Below are 25,169 nucleotides of genomic sequence, written 5' to 3' on the forward strand. Positions count from 1 at the left end.
GTTAATTTTCCCTGCCAGGATCGGTAACCCCGAGTCACGCTCGGGGTAGAATTGCAGAGTTCCCGGCCGGGCTGCACGATATATCGCAAAAGCAATGCGATATAGCGATGCGGCCCCCGGGAAAACTTGCGATTATCTGCTCTGGTCGGCTCCCGTTGCGGGGGCCGGCCAGAGCAGGTAAAGAAAAATACTAAAAGTCAGTGTTTCCCTACCAGGGGGCCTCCAGCTGTTGCAAAACTACAACTCTCAGCATGCCCGAACAGCCAAAGGATGTCCGGGCATGCTGGGAGTAGTAGTTTCACAACAGCTGGAGGCACCCTGTCAGAAAAACACTGAGCTAAATGTAAAAGGAAAAAGTAGTAAAATAAAAAAAAAACTTTTGCTCACCTAGTCCCGGTCCCTGAAGATGTCGTTCCCCTCCGTGCGCTCTGGTCCCTGCTCTATTCATCTTACAGGACCTTTCACTTTTCAGCCAATCACAGGCCGCAGTGGTGTAAAGCCTGTGATTGGCTGAAGGGGAAAGGACTTGTTCTGCAGCAAATACACTAGGTTTGAAATCTGCCCGGCAAACCCAGTGTATGTTACTGCAGGACAAGGTGACAGTGGGGAGAATGCGACAAGGGGGGGGGGGGATGTGACAGAGGGGGGAATGTGATAAGGGGGGGAATGTGACAAGGGGGGGAATGTGACAAGAGGGAAGAATGTGACAAGGGGGGGAATGTGACAAGGGGGGGAATGTGACAGGGGGGGATGTGACAAGGGGGGGGGAAATGTGACAGAGGGGGGAATGTGAAAAGGGGGGGGGGATGTGACAGGGGGGATGTGACAGGGGGGATGTGACAAGGGGGGGATGTGACAAGGGGGATGTGACAGAGGGGGGAATGTGACAAGGGGGGCAATGTGACAGGGGGGGAATGTGACAGGGGAGGAATGTGACAGAGGGGGGGATGTGACAAGGGGGAGGGGGAGGAATGTGACATGAAGGGGGGGGGGGATGTGACAGGGGGGGAATGTGACAGGGGAGGGGGAATGTGACAGGGGAGGGGGAATGTGACATGAAAGGGGGGGATGAATGTGACAAAGAGGGGAATGTGACAGAGGGGGTATGTGACAAGGGGGAGGGGGGGAATGAGACATGAAGGGGGGGGGAATGTGACAAGAGGGGGGAATGTGACAGGGGAGGGGGAATGTGACATGAAGGGGGGGATGTGACAAGGGGGGGATATGTAACATGAAGGGGGAGAATGTGACAAGGGGGGGGAATGTGACAGGGGGGGGAATGTGACAAGGGGGGAAGAATGTGACAAGGAGGGAATGTGACAAGGGGGGGATGTGACAAGGGGGGGATAATGTGACAAGGGGGGGATAATGTGACAAGGGGGGGATAATGTGACAAGGGGGGGATAATGTGACAAGGGGGGGATAATGTGACAAGGAGGGAAGAATGTGACAAGGAGGGGGGAGAATGTGACGGGGGGATGTGACAAGGGAGAGGGGGAATGTGACAAGGGAGGGGGAATGTGATGGGGGAGATGTGAAATGGGCGGGGGGAGATGTGAAATTCAGTGCAAAAAATGGTACCGCTTTTGGTACAAATTTCCAGAAAGAATCATACCGCCAGGGAGGTTAACTAAAAATTGGCCCATTATTCAAAATGATAAAATTCTAAACCAATTAATTCCCCCAGTCCCTAATGTCACCTACAGACGTTCCAAAAATCTCAGCAATTTATTAGCCCCCAGCAGATTTTCCGAACATCGTACACCACAGAATTCCTGTTCTATTAAACCATATTGTTTTCCTTGTAAAAAAAAAAGTCGCTGCCTTTGTTGTGAATGGATCATCCAAACTGATACTTTTTCTTCCTTTTTTACACAACAAACATTTAAAATTAAGGATTCACTAAATTGTGACACCACTTTTGCTATCTATCTATTAACCTGTGGTTGCGACCGCCAATACGTTGGCCGTACCACACAAACGGTGCGCTCCAGGATGAACAAACACAGATGGAACATAAAACATGGTTTTTTGTTGCATAGTCTTTCCCGTCACTTCACTCTTCATCATCAAAAAAACACTGAAACTTTAAAATTAATTATTCTAGAAACTATCCCTATTCATTTACCTAATAGAATACAAAGATTAAACAATCGCAAATCCTTTTGGATTCACAAACTACATACTTTGCACCCTCAAGGTTTTAATGAATGTATCGATACAGTTAAATAATTTGATAATTTGGGGTTTAAAAATTTCCCATTTTTTCATATGGATTAATTTAGAAAATATTATACCTTGATTTCCCCTCGTTCCTTCTGTGCTGTTCACCCTGGAGCGCCCCACTGTGTATTTATTATTCCTTATATTTTATTATCTAAGTTCTGTTTATTTTCCTTTCTTTTCTACATATAAATACTTTTGCATTTTTTATTTATTTATTGTTTGTTAATTTGGATTTTTGTACGAATATTCACACCCTGCGTTTTCGCCGGTTGTTGTATTCAATACCGCACTAGTTATTCGAGTTCATCTTATTTTCTAAGTAGTGTTCATACATTTCCTTCTGGTCAGTTGCGATTTGGTTTACCGCACTGTTATTTATTTATTCTTTATTTTATTTTAATAAGGCAGCGATATACAATTAAATAATTTTTCTATCCCTTGAATTAATATACATAACTCTTTATATCATATACATTTTTTGAAATAATATCCAACTTGTGTTGTTGAATGCCGCACCGGTGACTAAGTGGGGTGACTTCTTGAGTCGCTTGTGGTGTTATATTCACACCACATGCGATAATTATAATTATAGTATATATATCTATATACATATGTTTACAGGATTGCATTGTGCTTTCATATTGCTGTTTTATTACTATTTTTGTGATTTCTGTTTATCTATTTATATTTATTTATATCTATTTATATATATATATTTTTTTTTTCATACATTGTCATATGGATATGTAATTCTATGTAACAACTCTTTCAAAAAGCACTCCAATGGTTAATTCCTGGAGGTATATATCTGTTACCAGCCTTCCCTTGTCATGCCTGATGAAGCTGCGCATGCGCAGCGAAACGCGTTGCATCTAATAAATCCATTGATTTTACTTGGCTGTCTGATGGTTCCTCTCTGCGCCAGACAAACTCCTGACTCCCTGGTCATTCGCTTTTGATTCTACTCTTACCCAGGAGGGCTGCAGTGGACCTTCTTCCATATCTCTTCTGCTCTTAACCTTGTTGTGTGTGGGCGCACAACCAACTTCGGTAAGCGGCTTGGGAATCACCGTCCCCTACCCCCACCTGCAAGATCTACTGATCCCGCACATGAGGCGCCTTCCTTTCTTTCTCTAGATTTCATTGGAATCAGAGCCCTGAGGGGTTTTCTCATTGGGATCAGAGCCCTGGGGGGTTTCCTCATTAGAATCAGAGCCCCGAGGGGTTTCCTCATTGGAATCAGAGCCCTGAGGGGTTTCCTCATTGGGATCAGAGCCCCGAGGGGTTTCCTCATTGGAATCAGAGCCCCGGGGGGGTTTCCTCATTGGAATCAGAGCCCCGGGGGGTTCCCTCATTGGAATCAGAGCCCCGAGGGGTTTTCTCTTTGGAGTCAGAGCCCGAGGGGTTTCCTCATCCTCTCGGGTATTTCTGGCCCCAGTAATAATACAGTCTGCAGCGCTATTCATGTTGTCAGAAATACCAGAACCCCAAAGATTTCCCATATCTGTAGACTGACCCAACATGGCTGTTATACCTCTGTGATCTGGTGTGAACAAGGTCTAATAAAAGCCCCATAATCCTCCTGTTCCTATATTGTCCTTAGCACAGGGACCTCCTCTTCTCCTGATCAGTAGATGAATGAGAGAAGAAAGTGCGGGGGGTGAAGGTCCTGTATTCCTGCTGTCAGTCATCTATACATTTCTCCTATAGAGAATGCTGGAAATACTAATGTTCACTCTATATGAAACTCTTATATAACTGGGGAAATAAACCTCAAATTCTCATCTCTACAATTCTGAGTCCTGATACGTCAAGAATGAATTATAACTTTTCATGTCTCTACATCCAGAATGAGAGAATAAATAACATAACCCCGATTATTATCACCAATATTATGTAACAGAGGAGACATGATAGAACTGAGAAGGACACATAACGGGGTCCTCTGGTTTATATACAAATTATTGTAAATGTATAATATTTATATATGATTGCACTATTCTGAAGACCTCTGCTTGCTGTCAGTGAATGTAGCATTTATTGTTTCTATCCAGAGGCTGAACACTTGCCCTGATCCTGCGCTGCCCCCTCAGGTAGAAGCCGGTATCTCAGGCTGAGCAGGGATCAGGTTTCCATATGCAGCTCACAGAACAATGTATAGTCCCGTATGTAGACAGACACGGACGCTCATACTGCGCCGTCCTCCAGACCTCAGCTCTGACACAGAGAACATCACAAAGATGGACAATTCTCTAGACTGACAGTAATTACCCCGCCCCCTCCTCGCAGCAGCCTGATCACCGCTGATCACCTGATCTCACATACATTGTATTTTATTACTCTTTCTATTCTTATTCCACAGTTTGATGACAATACCAAAAACTATAATGAAACTTCTGAAGACCTCATACAGACATTGGTAAGAAGAGAACGTTCTGTAAAAGAGGTACTCTGCTGCTCAGAGCTTGGAACAAACTGTTCCGAATGCTGGAGCCGGTGCCGGGAGCTTGTGATGCCATAGCCCTGCCCCCTCATGGTGTGAGGGGGCGGGGCTATGACATGACAAGCTCCCGTCACTGGCTCCAGCGTTCAGAACAGTTTGTTTGAAACACTGAGCAGCAGAGTACCTCTTTAAGTGTTTGATCCTCATATAAGTGGCATACAATATGGGGGGTATTCATCATGAGTGGAGTAGGTGAACGTCTTTTTACCCCATTAATTCATGTGGTGGAAACTGTGTACCTGCACCAGATTTATTACGTTGTGCAGTGCAAGTGATAAATCAGGTGCTGATCACATTTCTTCATCACAGTACACCACTTCGTATGGGGATTCCTCGGTGACTTTTTGTGCGACTTTTTATTCCGTGCGACAAAATGTGTGACTTTTTGATAATGCTGTTTGCAGTCAGTTTTGGAAGCCAAGTCAGGGCTGGTGTAGATTTGTGCCTAATTTAGCGCAGTTGCGACAAAAGATGCAACAAACTGAAATGTCGCATATCATAAATCCCTGACCACTGCATGATATCTACAGAAATCATGTCTTGGTATGTTTTTTTCAAAAAACCTATTAAAGTCGCAATGAAAAGTCTCAAAACAGCATCTGAGACAAACTGTGAGACCAATTTACACCACAAAACCAGGGTAAGACCAATGATGAATTCCCCCTATATGTTTATCCTAAATTATTACCGAGCTGATCCAACATGGAAATAAAAATGTTGGGAATATTGGGCAGACTAGATGGGCCAAATGGTTCTTATCTGCCGACTCATTCTATGCTTCTACAATACACAATGTCAATAATGTCTTATAATTAGTGATGAGTAGCAGGGGCCAAATTCAAATTTGTGATTTTTTGCAAATATATTGATGATTATTCGTCCTATGTTCGCGAAACTCGCATATTCGCTATGCACATTAATTTTTTTTTTCAATGCGGAAATTTTCATGGAAAACTTGCATAAAAAAATTGCATAAAAATTTGCATATGAAAAAACGAAACAAATATACATAATTATGAATGTATAGCACTATATTCTAAATATTCACGAAATCGCAAAGTGCCGATATTCACGATAAAAATTCACATTACGAATATTCGTGCTCAACACTACTTATAATAATGAATATTTCGTCTTCTAATCCTTTTTCAGGCTTGTGCCGGTTGTGGCCCTGATGGATTCCTTAGTAATGGCAACACATTTGTAAGTAAATATTGATACAACTCTGTCTGGGTTACAATTTGTCTCCATGATGTTACATACTGTAGATAGTGACCATAGAAGAAGAATATAGATCATTCTATGCTCTTTCTATTTTAGTAAAAGAACAGACACACAATAATAATAGGGGATAAGATGTCTGATCGCGGTTTCCGAGACTGGAGCAGCAGCCACCCCATAGAATGGGGAGAATTCTGCACAGAGATCCCGGGGTCCCAGTGGCGAGTGCTCCGCGATCAGACATCTTATCCCCTATCCTTTGGAGTTGAATCCTGAGGTGTCGGCTACAGATTATCTCCGAAAGAACAAAGAGAGATTCCTAAATGTAAAAAAGTTTTGATCTATCGTAGAGTTATGATTTATCAAAAGATTTGATAAGAAACGCTAGAAACGCTCATTTGCCCATTTACGGACCCTTATACCCCTTGACGACCCAGGACTTACCGGTACATCCTGAGTCCTCTCCCTTTCTATAATGCGGGGCCACGGCTAGCACACCTAGCAACAGCCGGGACCCGTGGTGGTGCTGCGCACTATTAACCCTTTAGACGCGGCGTTCAAAGTTGATCACCGCATCTAAAAGGGAAAGTTAATCAGTGCCGGTTAGCTCAGTGGGCTGTTTGGGACCGCCGATGTGAAATCACGGCGTCCCGAACAGCTAAAGGACACAAGGAGGGTACCTACCTTCCTCCTTGATGTCCGATCGCCAAAACATATGTGGTATCACCGCGTGCGGATATGTCTGAATTATAAAAATATATAATTAAACCGCACGGTCAATGGCGCACGCACAAAAAAATTCAGAGTTCCAGATAGCTTATTTTTGGTCACTTTTTATAGCTAAAAACTTCAGAGCAAGGCACAAAAAATGAGCCCTCATACCGCCTTGTACGCAAAAATAAAATAGTTACAGGGGTCAGAAGATGACAATTGTAAACATATAAATTTTTCTGCATGTAGATATGATTTTTTCTAGAAGTACGACAAAATCCAACCTATATATGTAGGGCATCATTTTAATTGTGTGGACCTACAGAATAAAGAGAAGGTGTTATTTTAATCGAAAAATGCACTGCATAGAAATGTAAGCCCCCAAAAGTTACAACGTGGTGTTTTTTTCTTCAATTTTGTCGCACAATGATTTTCTTTTTCCATTTTGCCGTATATATCTCTGGGTAAAATGACTGATGTCCTTACAAAGTAGAATTGGTGGCGCTAAATATAAGCCATCGTATGGATTTTTAGGTGCAAAATAGAAAATTTTTAAAGGTAAGGAGGAAAAAACGAAAGTGTAAAAACAGAAAAACCCTGGGTCGTTAAAGTGCTACTCCGCCCCTAGACATCAGAATAAGATATCAGTTGGTGGGGTCCCCCTCGATCTCCCTGCTGTACCCGGCATTGTTTAGACCATCGGGTGCAGCGCAAGAGGCTCATGACTTCACGGGCATGCCCTGCTCGTGACATCATGGTCACGCCCCCTCAATGCAAGTCTATGGGAGGGGGCGTGGTGGCCGCCACGCCCCCTCCCATTGACTTGCATTGAAGGGGCATGGCCATGACGTCACGAGCCTCTGCCAGTCATCCGGCATTGAGCGAAGTTCACTCCATGAACCAGATGTCTGGGGTGCCACAGCCGAGATAAGGGGGGTTCCCAGCGTCGGGACCCCCACGATCAGACATCTTATCCCCTATGCTTTGGTTTTTATAATTAGTTTTTATTATTAGTTCACCTCATATTTTACTGTATTGTGGTTTCCGCTAAACACAAGTCACCAAACACGAGACATTGTATCCGATCTGTTCAGGAAACCAAACCATGAAGATTCCGCAACATTAAGAACTTTACATTCCAAATCCAGCCCAGTCCTTCTGTCTAGACCAAAAAGAAAGGATCCAAAATCTAAATTTAAATAATTAATCAAAATTATTTTCCGGAAATTCTCCATTTTATCTTTTTTTTGCAGTCATAAAGGTTTTTATGGGTCACAATGTAAAAATAATGATGGGAAAGTTTGTTTGTTTTTCTGGAATTGATCTTTGCAACATATTAAGATATTTGTATCCAACTACAGGAGGATCTATTAGGAAATACCGGAAAACGGATCAAAGAAATCGGAAAAATTCTGGGGAGGATTACGGTAAGTTTTCTGTATTTCTTACTTTATCCTATAGGGGGCATTAGAGAGATATTAATAAATTAGTATAGGACACAAGTGAAAGCCATGAAACAGGTTACATTTCATTGATTTCCAACAATGTGTTTAGTTTTCTAATAGAACAACATACAATAGAGGTTTATACATACAAAGATCTACATTGTAAATAATATTTGCTTAGACATTTAAAGAAGCACTATAGGTTGTCGATGTTTTTGCCCATATCATGCAAACTTACCATTATTAGTTATACAGAACCATCTCTTTTATTCAAGCACAGCTGTATCAATACAATTCATTACTGTACCAGGGTCATGTGATCACCAGCCTGACCTACAGAAAATCATAATGTTTAATGTGTCGGAGAAAGTGGTCTGTCCTGGATCAGCTAGTTTCCTGTGAACTACAGGATTATGTATTACCCTATCAGATTACTCCTGCTAGCTTCCATATTCTTCCCCTCCCAACTCTATCTGTATACTGCTGCTATCTCTATAGGATCGGTATACATAGTAGTTATTCTCCTCCCTCCAGCTCCATCTATATATTGCTGCTGCCATCTGTATGAAATCAGGATATATAGTATTTATATACCTCCCCTCTAGCTCTATCTGTATACTGCTGCTATCTCTCTGGGATCAGGATATATAGTAGCTATACACCTCCCACCAAGGCTGTGTTTCTACATTGCAAATTTTGCTGCATTTTTGTTTATTCCGTGATTTTTCCCAAAAATTACCAAAAAAAAAATTGTCTATGCTATGTGCACCTCTATAGACCTATGTAGACATGACAAGACATTTTACATTTCCTCCATTGGTCACAACATGAATCTTTAAGAATTTCTACCATTTTGTGTTTTGTGTTCCCCAGGACATATTGGCGTTTACTATTCCTGTCAAAAACTTCGTATGCTACCTGGTAAGGTCAAAATTATACCGCAAATGTTTACCCTTTTTATATTTGTATCTTTGACTAAGTAAAAAGAAGAGGTAATTCAATAGCGTTACACTAATCTATGTAATCCATGTACTTATGGCAAAAAACGTGTAAAAAAAAGTAAAAAAAAATGTTTTTCAAAATAATCCTCACCCCAATAAAATTTTTAATCTTACCATTTTTTCCCAATTTTCTTCTAAAACACTGTAAAAAAAAAATAAATAAATAAAAAAAAAATATAGATATTTGGTATAGCCGTGTGCATAATTGTCCCAACTATTACCGTATTTTTCACCATATAAGACGCTCCGGCATATAAGACGCACCCAATTTTAAAGGATAAAAATCTAGAAAAAAAAGATTCTGAACCTTCAACCTGCGGACCTCCAGATGTTGCAAAACTACAACTCCCAGCATGCCCGGACAGCCGTTGGCTATCCGGGCATGCCAGGAGTTGTAGTTTTGCAACATCTGGAGGTCCGCAGGTTGAAGACCACTGGTATAGGAGGTAATACTCATGTGTCCCCGCCGCTCCGGACCCGTCACCGCTGCCCTGGATGTCACCCTCCATCGCTGTCGCCGCGTCCCCGGGGTGTCCCCGTCGCTCCGGAATGTCTCTGCTGCCGGGTATCCTCGCTCTCCGTCGCCGCCATCACTTCACAACGCACGCCGCTCCTATTGGATGACGGGATGGCGTGCGCGACGACATGATGACGACGAAGGAGAGCGCCGACGATGCAGGGGATCCCGGCACGGAGCAGACACCGAGGAGGCAGGTAAGGTCCCTCCTCCGGTGTCCTGTAAGCTGTTCGGGACGCCACGATTTCACCGCGGCGGTCCCGAACGGCCCGACTGAGCAGCCGGGTTAGTGTCACTTTCGCTTCAGATGCGGTGGTCAGCTTTGATCGCCGTGTCTGAAGGGTTAGTACAGGGCATCACCGCGATCGGTGATGTCCTGTATTAGCCGCCGGTCCTGGCCGTTGATGGCCACAGGGACCGCCGCGATAGGACAGGTTTTAATGTGTATTTGCCGTATAAGACGCTCCAACTTTTCCCCTCCAGTTTTGGGGAAGAAAAAGTGCGTCTTATACGGCAAAAAATACGGTAAATTGTGTTAAATTACTCAAAAAATTCAGAGTCATTAAAATTGCTAATTTGTGGTACATTATGTCCCAGAAAAAAACATAGTTAAAAGTGATCAAAAAGTCACATATACGCAAAAGTGGTACCTTCTAAAATTCACTTTGTAGGGGTCAGAACACGTCATTGAAAAAACTCTTTATTTTCTTTTTCAAGTTTTCTATTTTTTGCCATAAAACAAAACAAAAATTATCAAAGTTTGGAATAAAGGTAACATGTCATATTCACCTTATTGTGAACTCTTAAAAAAACATAATTGCCCAACTAAATTGCTCATTTCATATTTTTATTATTTTTATAATATTTTATTGTTGCCATACATATATATTTTTCTGGTTCAGTAATACATTATATGATAAACTAAAGTACAACTTGTCCCACCAAAAATGAGCCCTGATACAACTTAGTCAGTGAAAAAAATAAATAAATGATGGGTCTTGGATGAGGGAGAGGAAAAAAACGAGAACCAAAGAAAATCATTTTGCTGGGTCATGAAAGGGTCAAAGGTTACTCTGCCTCTAGACATCTTATCCTCTATCCAAAGTATCGGGGATAAGATGTCTGATCGCGGGGATCCCATCACCCCCACAATCTCCCTGCTGCACCCGGTGTTCATTTAGAGCATTGGGTTCAGCGCCGGAGACTCGTGACGTCACGGCCACGCCTCCTCAATTCAAGTCTATGGGGGTGGCTATGAGCGGGGCACGGCTGTGACGTCACAAGTCTCCGGCGCTGCACCGGGCAATCTAAACGAACACCGGGTGCAGCAGGGAGATTGCGGGACTCCCCAGCAGCGGGACCCCCGCGATCAGACATCTTATCCCCTATCCATCCCCTATCGGCCGCCACTCCATTGCGGGGTTGGCACGCCCCCTTCCTATACACATTCCTCTTATCTCTCCCTGATAACAGGTCATGTGACATTATTGATGATTATGGATTATATAGATGGAAGAATTACCGATAAATAAGAATCACATTTCTGATTATGTTTTTATAGAAAGCAGAGACCCTGACAACAGAATGCGCGACAAAGATCCTTCAGGTAACAGCATTACACCTCTACACATGGACAGATAATATATATATATATATATATATATATATATAAATATATATATACGGGGGAGTGGCTACCTCCATGTTGGCCTTGCACCCCACCCACCTCTATCAGGTGTATATAAGGTGTCTTGGATGCTCCAGACCCTGCCATGCTTACTGAACTGTTCACACAGAGGCATATTCACAGTGTAGGGTCCGTCCCAATGAGGCCACCTTATCGCGGTGGGACGGTCCAAGCTATTTGACCGCCGGCGGAGACAAATTTGCGAGCTAATTGCCTCACTATTTCATAGTTTCACATTTGTATCTATTACACCATAGCTGTATAGCTCTCCATGTTTTATCTGCATATTCATGTTTCATCTATATCTTTGTGCTGGCAGTGTGCTGCTGCATTCTTCTGTTGCTGTATATATATATATATATATATATATATATATATATATATATATAATTTTTTTTTATTCTCATTTAAAAAATATTTTCTACAAACAATTTCAAATCAGAACATTATATATAGAATTAGCTCTAAAACTTCTAAGCAAGAGGAAACTAAAAAACATAAATGAATAAATACATAAATACATAAATAAATACATGTACATATATAATGCAGCTTCATTCAATTCTCATAGGAATAGAAAAAAATATTAGAATTATAGAATTATATCAGAATTAAAGGGGTACTCCACTGCCCCAGCGTTCGGAACATTGTTTTTCCGAATGTTGGGTGCAGTCATGACATCACGGACACGCCCAAAGTGACATCACTTGGATGGGGGTGTCAGTTGCCACGCCCCCTCCCATAGACTTGCATTGAGGGGGCGTGTCATGAAATCATGAGGGGTGTGGTGGTGACGTCACAGCCCCCGCATTCAGTGTTCGGAGCTAAATTTTCTGAACACTGGGGCAGTGGAGTACCCCTTTAAAATGTCAGAAGAAATTGCCCCAGATAGTGATATAGTGCGGAGGATTTATTTCACCAAAATCACAAGTGTAAAGTTTTGGCGAATTCAAGTGCTTTTCTCACGCATGAACAAACAAAGTACAAGTGTTCTTTTATATACAGTGTATATATATATATATATATATATATATATATATATATATATGTATATATATATATATATATATATATATATATATATGTATATGTATGTGTATGTATGTGTATGTATGTGAATGTATATGTATGTATATGTATATATATATATTACTAACTTTAATTGGTACAAAAAAACTCCAGCCAAATGAAATGATCTGAAACAGGATAGTCATTATAATGAATTCTGCCATCTAGGCTGTTCTGGTCTCTTAGAAAGTGTTGAGAGCAGAGGTCATGTGACGGCACATGGGACATCGGTCACCCCCAGTAATAATATGAGGGACACAAACAGCTGAGCAATATGTGCAGGAAATCCTGCGGCCACATGTGTGGCATCCAGCCTGTACTGTACCGTAAATATTACTGCTATACTGTACACATAAATATTACTGCTATACTGTACACATTAATATTACAGCTATAATGTACACACAAATATTACTGCTATACTGTACACATTCATATTACTGCTATACTTTACACATTACTATTACTGCTACACTGTACACATAAATATTACTGCTATACTGTACACATTAATATTACAGCTATAATGTACACATAAATATTACTGCTATACTGTACACATAAATATTACTGTTATACTGTACAAATTACTTTTACTGCTATACTGTACACATAAATATTACTGCTATACTGTAGACATTACTATTACTGCTATACTGTACACATAAATATTACTGCTATACTGTAGACATTACTATTACTGCTATACTTTACACATGCATATTACTGCTATATTGTACACATTACTATTACTGCTATACTGCATACATTACTGTTACTGCTATACTGTACACATTATTATTACTGCTATAATGTACACATTAATATTACTGCTATATTGAACACATTACTATTACTGCTATACTGTACACATTACTATTACTGCTATACAGTACACATTATTATTACTGCTATAATGTACACATTAATATTACTGCTATAGTGTACACATTATTATTACTGCTATACTGTACACATTCATATTGCTGCTATACTGTACAGATTACTATTACTGCTATACTGTACACATTCATATTACTGCTATACTGTAAACATTCATATTACTGCTATACTTTATACATTACTATTACTGCTATACTGTACACATTATTATTACTGCTATAATGTACACATTAATATTACTGCTACATTGTACACATTACTATTACTGCTATACTGTACACATTATTATTACTGCTATGCTCTACACATTACTGCTATACTGTACACATTCATATTACTGCTATACTGTACACATTACTATTACTGCTATATTTTACACATTAATATTACTGCTATACTTTACACATTAATGTTGCTGCTATACTGTACACATTAATATTACTACTATACTGTACACATTACTATTACTGCTATACTGTACACATTATTATTACTGCTATACTGTACACATTAATACTACTACTATACTGTACACATTCATATTATTGCTATACTGTACACATTAATATTACTGCTATATTGTACACATTATTATTACAGCTATTCTGTATACATAAATAATATACTTTATAGTACACATTAATATTACTGCTATACTGTACGCTTATTACTGCTATACTATACACATTAATATTATTGCTATGCTGTATACATTAATATTACTGCTATACTATACACATTAAAATTACTGTTATACCGTATACATTCATATAACTGCTATACCGTGCACATTAATATTATTGCTTTACTGTACACATTAACATTACTGCTATAATGTACACATAAATATTACTACTATACTGTACACATTAATATTACTGCTATACTGTACACATAAATATTACTGCTATACTGTACACATTAATATCACAGCTATATTGTACACATAAATATTACTGCTATTTTGTACACATTCATATTACTGATATACTTTACACATTACTATTACTGCTAAACTGTACACATAAATATTACTGCTATACTGTATACATTAATATTACAGCTATAATGTACACATAAATGTTACTGCTATACTGTACACATAAATATTACTGCTATACTGTACACATTACTTTTACTGCTATACTGTACACATTAATATTACTGCTATACTGTACACATAAATATTACTGCTATACTGTACACATTACTATTACTGCTATACTGTACACATAAATATTACTGCTATACTGTACACATTACTATTACTGCTATACTGTACACATTCATATTACTTCTATATTGTACACATTACTATTACTGCTATACTGTACACATTTATATTACTGCTATACTTTACACATTATTATTACTGCTATACTGTACACATTAATATTATTGCTATGCTGTATACATTAATATTACTGCTATACTATACACATTAAAATTACTGTTATACCGTATACATTCATATTACTGCTATACCATGCACATTAATATTATTGCTTTACTGTACACATTAATATTATTGCTATACTGTATTCATTAACATTACTGCTATACTGTACATATTCATATTACTGCTATACTGTACAAATTAATAATAATGCTATACTTTAAACAATAATATAACTGTTTTATTGTACAAACTATTATTACTGCTATATCGTACACCCTCATATTACTGCTATACCGTACTCATTAATATTACTTCTATAATGTACACATATAATGTACACATTAATATTATTGCTATACTGTACACATTAATATTATTGCTATACTGTACACATAAAAATATTGCCATATTGTATACATTATTACTACTATACTGTACACATTAATATTACTGCTATACTGTATACATTACCACTAAACTATTCACATTAATATTACTGCCATACTGTACACATTAATATTACTGCCATACTGTACACATTAACATTACTGCTATACTGTATACATTACTGCTATACTGTGCACATTCATATTACTGCTATTCTGTACACATTAATATTACTGCTATACTGTACACATTAAAAATATTGCCATATTGTATACATTATTACTACTATACTGCACACATTAATATTACTGCTATACTGTATATATTACCACTATAATGTTCACATTAATATTACTGCCATACTGTACACGTTAATATTACTGCTAAACTGTACAAATTAATAATAATGCTATACTTTAAACATTAATATAACTGTTTTATTGTACAAACTATTATTACTGCTATATCGTACACCCTCATATTACTGCTATACTGTACACATTGCTATTACTGCTATACTGTACACATTAATAATATTGCCATATTGTATACATTATTACTACTATACTGTACACATTAATATTACTGCTATACTGTATACATTACCACTATACTGTTCACATTAATATTACTGCTAAACTGTAAAAATTAATAATAATGCTATACTTTACACATTAATATAACTGTTTTATTGTACAAACTATTATTACTGCTATATTGTACACCCTCATATTACTGCTATACCGTATTCATTAATATTACTGCTATAATGTACACATTAATATTATTGCTATACTGTACACATTAAAAATATTGCCATATTGTATACATTATTACTACTATACTGTACACATTAATAATATTGCCATATTGTATACATTATTACTACTATACTGTACACATTAATATTACTGCTATACTGTATACATTACCACTATACTGTTCACATTAATATTACTGCCATACTGTACACGTTAATATTACTGCTATACTGTATACATTACACCCCTTAAGGACCTGTTTTTTTTTCTCTTTTTGCATTTTCGTTTTTTTCCTCCTTACTTTAAAAAATCATAACTCTTTCAATTTTGCACCTAAAAATCCATATGGTGGCTTATTTTTTGCGCCATCAATTCTACTTTGTAATGACATGCTTTTACTGTTATACCGTGCACTGATATACCGTGGACATTAATATTATTCGTTTACTGTACACATTAATATTATTGGTATACTGTATTCATTAACATTACTGCTATACTGTACTCATTAATATTACTGCTATACTGTACACATTAATATTACTGCTATACTGTACACATAAATATTACTACTATACTGTACACATTAATATTATTGCTATACTCTATTCATTAACATTACTGCTATACTGTACTCATTAATATTAATGCTATACTGTACACATTAATATTACTGCTATACTGTACACATATATTACTGCTATACTGTACACATTAATATTACTGCTATACTGTGCACATAAATATTACTGCTATATGGTACACATTAATATTACAGCTATAATGTACAAAAATATTACTGCTATACTGTACACATAAATATTACTGCTATACTGTACACATTACTATTACTGCTATACTATTCACATTAATATTATTGCTATACTGTACACATAAATATTACTGCTATACTGTACATATTACTATTACTGCTATACTGTACACATAAATATTACTGCTATACTGTACACATTACTATTACTGCTATACTGTACACATTAATATTACTGCTATACTGTACACATAAATATTACTGCTATACTGTACACATTACTATTACTTCTATACCGTACACATAAATATTACTGCTATACTGTACACATTACTATTACTGCTATACTGTACACATTCATATTACTGCTATATTGTACACATTTCTATTACTGCTATACTGTACACATTCATATTACTGCTATACTTTACACATTACTATTATTGCTATACTGTACACATTATTATTACTGCTATAATGTACACATTAATATTACTGCTACATTGTACACATTACTAGTACTGCTCTACTGTACACATTATTATTACTGCTATGCTGCACACATTACTGCTATACTGTACACATTCATATTACTGCTATACTGTACACATTACTATTACTGCTATACTGTACACATACATATTACTGCTATACTGTACACATTACTATTACTGCTATACTGCACACATTCATATTACTGCTATACTTTACACATTACTATTACTACTATACTGTACACATTATTATTACTGCTATAATGTACACATTAATATTACTGCTACATTGCACACATTACTATTACTGCTATACTGTACAAATTATTATTACTGCTATGCTGTACACATTACTGCTATACTGTACACATTCATATTACTGCTATACTGTACACATTACTATTACTGCTATACTGTACACATTAATATTACTGCTATACTGTACACATTACTATTACTGCTATACTGTATACATTCATATTACTGCTATACTGTACACATTATTATTACTGCTATAATGTACACATTAATGTTACTGCTACATTGTACACATTACTATTACTGCTCTACTGTACACATTATTATTACTGCTATGCTGCACACATTACTGCTATACTGTACACATTCATATTACCGCTATACTGTGAACCTTAAATGGTAACATTAAGGAGATCATCTGTAGTGTGAATAGACCCTAACTCTCCACAAAGACATTTATTTTTCTTTTCATGTAATTTTTTCCCTTTCTTCTAGAGAGACGTCCCAGAAGATGTGGACAAGCTGAATAAATTGTTCTGTGAGGTAATTGTAAAAAAAGTTACTAAAAATGTTCTTAGCAAAACTTGTACCGAACATTGTCCTAAAGGACTTCCACAAAATTAATTATGTATTTATTGCACTTTTTGGACCATTTTGGAAACTTTATGTCAAAGGGGCGTGTCCTCCGTAAGGGGTGTGGCTTCATATGAAAGATGTGGGGCTTTACGCATTCCAAAAATTGCACCAAAATATGTTTTTCACTCAGGTGCATGTTTAAGCAAATAATGAAATTGTTGGTGTAACCAGATTCACCAGATTCTCCCCAGTCTGACAAACCTAGAGGAATCTGATGGATTTAAAGTCTTTCCAACTTTTTCCCATAAGTCTTACCTGAAAAATTCAGGACCGCTGAAAAAAACAACAACTTGATTTTGACGTATGTACACCGCCATGATAAAATCGTCTACTGTAGAAAATATACAAAGTGCACACAATTAACCCCAAAGAAATGAATACATAATTCATGTAAAATATATTTTTGTATTTAATTAAATTAGTATTGGAATAAAATACAAACAAAGACAGAATAAAAGCAATATTATATGTATGTAAAAGTATATTTAATATCACAGAATGCTGCAAAGGATTAAAAAAAGTGCATAAGTGACCAGAAAAAAATGATAACGATAGTGCCTGGAACAAGTGTGAAGGACTGGTAGCTATAAAGTGCGCAAGTGCCAAAATATGGATACAAAACATCAAAGTGACAAAACAAAGGTGAATACAACAACAGCGGCATCAAATACATACAGTATACAGGACTCACCCCTGCTCTATCACAGCACTCCGACGCATTTCGATGGGAGGGGCATTATCAAGGATAGTATACTATTTTTTTTCCCAGGCATGACCGTGTTCTGTCCGGTGAGGCTCAGACATGACTGTGTTCTGTCCAGTGAGGCTCAGACATGACCGTGTTCTGTCCAATGAGGCTCAGACATGACCGTGTTCCGTCCGGTGAGGCCCAGACATGACCGTGATCTGTCCTGTGAGGCTCAGACATGACCGTGTTCTGTCCGGTGAGGCTCAGACATAACCGTGTTCTGTCGAGTGAGGCACATACATGACCGTGTTCTCTCCGGTGAGGCCCAGACATTACCGTGTTCTGTACTGTGAGGCTCAGACATGACCGTGTTCTGTCCAGTAAGGCCCAGACATGACCCTGTTCTGTCCAGTAAGGCCCAGACATGACCGTGTTCTGTACTGTGAGGCTCAGACATGACCCTGTTCTGTCCAGTAAGGCCCAGACATGACCGTGTTCTGTCCGGTGAGGCTCATACATGACCGTGTTCTGTCCAGTGAGGCCCAGCCATGACCGTGTTCTGTACTGTGAGGCTCAGACATGACCGTGTTCTGTCCAGTGTGGCTCATACATGACCGTGTTATGTCTGGTGAGGCCCAGACATTCCTGTGTTCTGTCCGGTGAGGCCCAGACATGACGGTGTTCTGTCCAGTGAGGCCCAGACATGACCGTGTACTGTCCGGTGAGACTCAGACATGACCGTGTTCTGTATAGTGAGGCCAAGACATGACCGTGTTCTGTCTGGTGAGGCTCAGACATGACCGTGTTCTGTCCGGTGAGGCCCAGACATGACGGTGTTCTGTCCAGTGAGGCCCAGACATGACCGTGTACTGTCCGGTGAGACTCAGACATGACCGTTTTCTGTATAGTGAGGCCAAGACATGACCGTGTTCTGTCTGGTGAGGCTCAGACATGACCGTGTTCTGTCCAGTGAGGCCCAGCCATGACCGTGTTCTGTACTGTGAGGCTCAGACATGACCGTGTTCTGTCCAGTGAGGCTCAGACATGACCGTGTTCTGTCCAGTGTGGCTCAGACATGACCGTGTTCTGTCCGGTGAGGCTCATACATGACCGCGTTCTGTCTGGTGAGGCCCAGACATTCCTGTGTTCTGTCCAGTGAGGCCCAGACATGACGGTGTTCTGTCCAGTGAGGCCCAGACATGACCGTGTACTGTCCGGTGAGACTCAGACATGACCGTGTTCTGTCCAGTGAGGCCCAGGCATGACCGTGTTCTGTATAGTGAGGCCAAGACATGACCGTGTTCTGTCCGGTGAGACTCAGACATGACCGTGTTCTGTCCAGTGAGGCCCAGGCATGACCGTGTTCTGTATAGTGAGGCCAAGACATGACCGTGTTCTGTCCGGTGAGGCTCAGACATGACCGTGTTCTGTCCAATGAGGCCCAGACATGATAGTTTTCTGTCCGGTGAGGCTCAGACATGACCGTGTTCTGTTCAATGAGGCCCAGACATGATAGTTTTCTGTCTGGTGAGGCTCAAACATGACCGTGTTCTGTAGAAGTATTGGAGAGAAAAAGCTGTGTTGGCGCTCCCAAGGAAGTTACCCAAGTCGTGGGTATTGATGCAAAATAATGTATTATTACAACATAAGAAATCAAAGAAAATAATAAATATAAAGCAAGACGCGTTTTGGGAGTCACAGCTCCCTTTTTCAATTGCAGGTGGTTGCAACCACCTGCAATTGAAAAAGGGAGCTGTGACTCCCGAAATGTGTCTTGCTTTATATTTATTATTTTCTTTGATTTCTTATGCTGTAAGAATAAATTATTTTGCATCAATACCCACGACTTGGGTTACTTCTTGAGAGCGCCAACGCAGCTTTTTCTCTCCAATACTTCTTCATTACTCTACGGACTCTCCTCTGGGCTCTGTCCTCACACTGCTGGCCTGCATACCAAGCTACCATCACCGGCAAGGAACACGCTACCCCCACCTGGGTACCTACCTATACCGGATAAAGACCTACACCGCACCCGGCGCTACCTCTGCTTTTTTCCTCCATTTTATGACCGTGTTCTGTCCGGTGAGGCTCAGACATGACCGTGTTCTGTCCAGTGAGACTCATACATGACCGTGTTCTGTCCGGTGAGGCCCAGACATGACCATGTTCTCTCCAGTGAGGCCCAGACATGACCGTGTTCTGTCCAGTGAGGCCCAGACATGACTGTGTTCTGTACTGTGAGGCTCAGACATGACCGTGTTCTGTCCGGTGAGGCCCAGACATGACCGTGTTCTGTCCAGTAAGGCCCAGGCATGACTGTGTTCTGTACTGTGAGGCTCAGACATGACCGTGTTCTGTCCGGTAAAGCTCAGACATGACCGTGTTCTGTCCAGTGAGGCTCAGACATGAGAGTTCTGTCCAGTGAGGCTCTTACATGACCGTGTTCTGTCTGGTGAGGCCCAGACATTCCCGTGTTTTGTCCGGTGAGGCCCAGACAGGACGGTGTTCTGTGCAGTGAGGCCCAGACATGACCGTGTTCTGTCCAGTGAGGCTCAGACATGACCGTGTTCTGTCCAGTGAGGCCCAGACATGACTGTGTTCTGTACTGTGAGGTTCAGACATGACCGTGTTCTGTCCGGTGAGGCCCAGACATGACCGTGTTCTGTCCAGTAAGGCCCAGGCATGACTGTGTTCTTTACTGTGAGGCTCAGACATGACCGTGTTCTGTCCGGTGAAGCTCAGACATGACCGTGTTCTGTCCAGTGAGGCTCAGACATGACAGAGTTCTGTCCAGTGAGGCTCTTACATGACCGTGTTCTGTCTGGTGAGGCCCAGACATTCCCGTGTTTTGTCCGGTGAGGCCCAGGCAGGACGGTGTTCTGTCCAGTGAGGCCCAGACATGACCGTGTACTGTCCGGTGAGGCCCATACATGATCGTGTTCTGTCCGGTGAGGCCCCGACATGACCGTGTACTGTCCAGTGAGACTCAGACATGACCGTGTTCTGTCCAGTGAGGCCAACACATGACCGTGTTCTGTATAGTGAGGCCAAAACATGACCGTGTTCTGTATAGTGAGGCCATGACTTGACTGTGTTCTGTCTGGTGAGGCTCAGACATGACCGTGTTCTGTCCGGTGAGGCTCAGACATGACCGCGTTCTGTCCAATGAGGCCCAGACATGATAGTTTTCTGTCCGGTGAGGCTCATACATGACCGTGTTCTGCCCTGTGAGGCCCAGACATGACCGTGTTCTGTGCTGTGGGTCCCAGACATGACTGTGTTCATTATAGTGAGGCCAAGACATGACCGTGTTCTGTCCAATGAGGTCCAGATATGATAGTTTTCTGTCCGGTGAGGCCCAGACATGACCGTGTTCTGTCCGGTGAGGCTCATACGTGACCGTGTTCTGTCCGGTGAGGCTCATACATGACCATGTTCTGTCCGGTGAGGCCCAGACATGACCGTGTTCTGTGCTGTGAGTCCCAGACATGACTGTGTTCATTATAGTGAGGCCAAGACATGACCGTGTTCTGTCCAATGAGGTCCAGATATGATAGTTTTCTGTCCGGTGAGGCCCAGACATGACCGTGTTCTGTCCGGTGAGGCTCATACGTGACCGTGTTCTGTCCGGTGAGGCTCATACATGACCATGTTCTGTCCGGTGAGGCCCAGACATGACCGTGTTCTGTCCGGAAAGACTCAGACATTACCGTGTTCTGTCCAGTGAGGCCCAGACATGACCATGTTCTGTCCATTGAGGCTCAGACATGACCGTGTTCTGTCCAGTGAGGCTCATACATGACCGTGTTCTGTACGGTGAGGCTCAGACATGACCGTGCTCTGTCCAGTGAGGCTCAAACATGACCGTTTTCTGTCTGGTGAGGCTCAGACATGACCGTGTTCTTACCAGTGAGGCCCAGAATTACCGTGTTCTATATAGGGAGGCCCAGACATGACCGTGTTCTGTCCGGTGAGGCTCAGACATGACCGTGTTCTGTCCGGTGAGGCCCATACATGATCGTGTTCTGTCCGGTGAGGCCCCGACATGACCGTGTACTGTCCAGTGAGACTCAGACATGACCGTGTTCTGTCCAGTGATGCCAACACATGACCGTGTTCTGTATAGTGAGGCCAAAACATGACCGTGTTCTGTATAGTGAGGCCATGACTTGACTGTGTTCTGTCTGGTGAGGCTCAGACATGACCGTGTTCTGTCCGGTGAGGCTCAGACATGACCGCGTTCTGTCCAATGAGGCCCAGACATGATAGTTTTCTGTCCGGTGAGGCTCATACATGACCGTGTTCTGCCCTGTGAGGCCCAGACATGACCGTGTTCTGTGCTGTGGGTCCCAGACATGACTGTGTTCATTATAGTGAGGCCTCACAGGACAGGACAGGACCATGTTCTGTCCGGTGAGGCTCATACATGACCGTGTTCTGCCCTGTGAGGCCCAGACATGACCGTGTTCTGTGCTGTGAGTCCCAGACATGACTGTGTTCATTATAGTGAGGCCAAGACATGACCGTGTTCTGTCCAATGAGGTCCAGATATGATAGTTTTCTGTCCGGTGAGGCTCAGACATGACCGTGTTCTGTCCGGTGAGGCTCATACGTGACCGTGTTCTGTCCGGTGAGGCTCATACATGACCATGTTCTGTCCGGTGAGGCCCAGACATGACCGTGTTCTGTCCGGAAAGACTCAGACATTACCGTGTTCTGTCCAGTGAGGCCCAGACATGACCATGTTCTGTCCATTGAGGCTCAGACATGACCGTGTTCTGTCCAGTGAGGCTCATACATGACCGTGTTCTGTACGGTGAGGCTCAGACATGACCGTGTTCTGTCCGGTGAGGCTCAAACATGACCGTTTTCTGTCTGGTGAGGCTCAGACATGACCGTGTTCTTACCAGTGAGGCCCAGAATTACCGTGTTCTATATAGGGAGGCCCAGACATGACCGTGTTCTGTCCGGTGAGGCTCAGACATGACCGTGTTCTGTCCGGTGAGGCTCAGACATGACCGTGTTCTGTCCGGTGAGGCCCAGACATGACCGTGCACTGTCCAGTGAGGCCCAGACATGACCGTGTTCTGTATAGTGAGGCACAGACATGACCGTGTACTGTCCATTGAGGCCAAAATATCATAGTTTTCTGTCTGGTGAGGCTCGGACATGACCGTATTCTGTTCGGTGAGGCCCAGACATGACCGTGTTCTGTCCAATGAGACCCACACATGACTGTGTTCTGTATAGTGAGGCACAGACATGACCGTGTTCTTTTCGGTGAGGCTCAGACATGACTGTGTTCTGTCCGGTGAGGCACAGACATGACCGTGTTCTGTCCGGTGAGGCCCAGACATGACTGTGTTCTGTCCAGTGAGGCCCAGACATGACTGTGTTCTGTCCGGGGAGGCCCAGACATGACTGTGTTCTGTCCGGTGAGGCCCAGACATGACCGTGTTCTGTTCGTTAAGGCCTAGACATGACCGTGTTGTGGCCGGTGGGGCTCAGAGACGATTATGTTCTGTGCAGTGAGGTTCAGACATGACCGTGTTATGTCCGGTGAGGCTCAGACATGACCGTGTTCTGTCCAGTGAGGCTCAGACATGATCGTGTTCTGTCCTGTGAGGCCTCTGTGGATAGACATTTAGAAGCCCTGATATAGTAATGCTATGTAAGTGATTATATCAAATCCTCAGACCCAGAAACTATTAAGAGTACTTCTCTGAAATTATTTTTACTCAGAATTTAGTAAAAATGTCTGGTTTGTCTAGGCAAATCAGTACAGGAGCAGGACAACTATCAAAAACAGGAGTCCCTGCTCCTGTACACTGAGTGGCAATGCCTAAACTCAAATGGGTCACCTAGAAGAAAGCAGAACTGCAGTATACTTCACCTCTAACACTCACTGTATTTCCAAGGCTGGATGCTCAGCACCTGACCCAACAAATGTCACCTAAATAATAAGGCATAGTGTACAGGAGCAGGGACTCCTGTCTGTTCATAGAAGTCACAGGTTGTCTGCTTCTGAACAAGTTAGCCATTGAATTCAAACCTAATCCTGATCCTACATCTGAGCACCTCGACTCAATATTAATTTAGTGAGATTCCTGTATTTGTAATTGTATCCTGACCAGAACTCACTGCTCATATTCTTATTACTCTCTGTTTATCACTTTCTAGAGTGATTTTGATGCGTTATCTGAACATGAAATCATAACGCTCTTGGTAAGTCTGACAAAATTACAAACATTTTAAATGGGGGCAGAAGTTCTGTGTGTATATGTACTGTGTGTGCAGCAGTGCTGTGTGTATATGTACTGTGTGTGCAGCAGTGCTGTGTGTATATGTACTGTGTGTGCAGCAGTGCTGTGTGTATATGTACTGTGTGTATAGCAGTGCCGTATGTATATGTACTGTGTGTATAGCAGTGCTGTGTGTATATGTACTGTGTGTGCAGCAGTGTTGTGTGTATATGTACTGTGTGCGCAGCAG

The 25,169-nt window shown here is 41.2% G+C and overlaps 1 protein-coding gene across 1 annotated transcript in view; it reads left to right on the forward strand.

The window, feature by feature from the left end:
* The first annotated feature begins 569 nt into the window (after positions 1 to 569).
* LOC130281803 (uncharacterized) overlaps positions 570 to 25,169 on the forward strand; it is a 61,843-nt gene continuing 37,243 nt past the window's right edge. Inside the window, exons 1-8 of the mRNA XM_056529434.1 lie at positions 570 to 596; positions 4,589 to 4,645; positions 5,882 to 5,932; positions 8,023 to 8,088; positions 8,980 to 9,027; positions 11,186 to 11,230; positions 17,849 to 17,896; positions 24,858 to 24,902. Of these exons, the coding sequence (XP_056385409.1) occupies positions 579 to 596; positions 4,589 to 4,645; positions 5,882 to 5,932; positions 8,023 to 8,088; positions 8,980 to 9,027; positions 11,186 to 11,230; positions 17,849 to 17,896; positions 24,858 to 24,902 (378 nt within the window). The 5' untranslated portion in view covers positions 570 to 578. The remainder of the gene's footprint in view (positions 597 to 4,588; positions 4,646 to 5,881; positions 5,933 to 8,022; positions 8,089 to 8,979; positions 9,028 to 11,185; positions 11,231 to 17,848; positions 17,897 to 24,857; positions 24,903 to 25,169) is intronic.

This window comes from Hyla sarda, chromosome 7 (assembly GCF_029499605.1).
Source record: "Hyla sarda isolate aHylSar1 chromosome 7, aHylSar1.hap1, whole genome shotgun sequence".
Taxonomy (NCBI): domain Eukaryota; kingdom Metazoa; phylum Chordata; class Amphibia; order Anura; family Hylidae; genus Hyla; species Hyla sarda.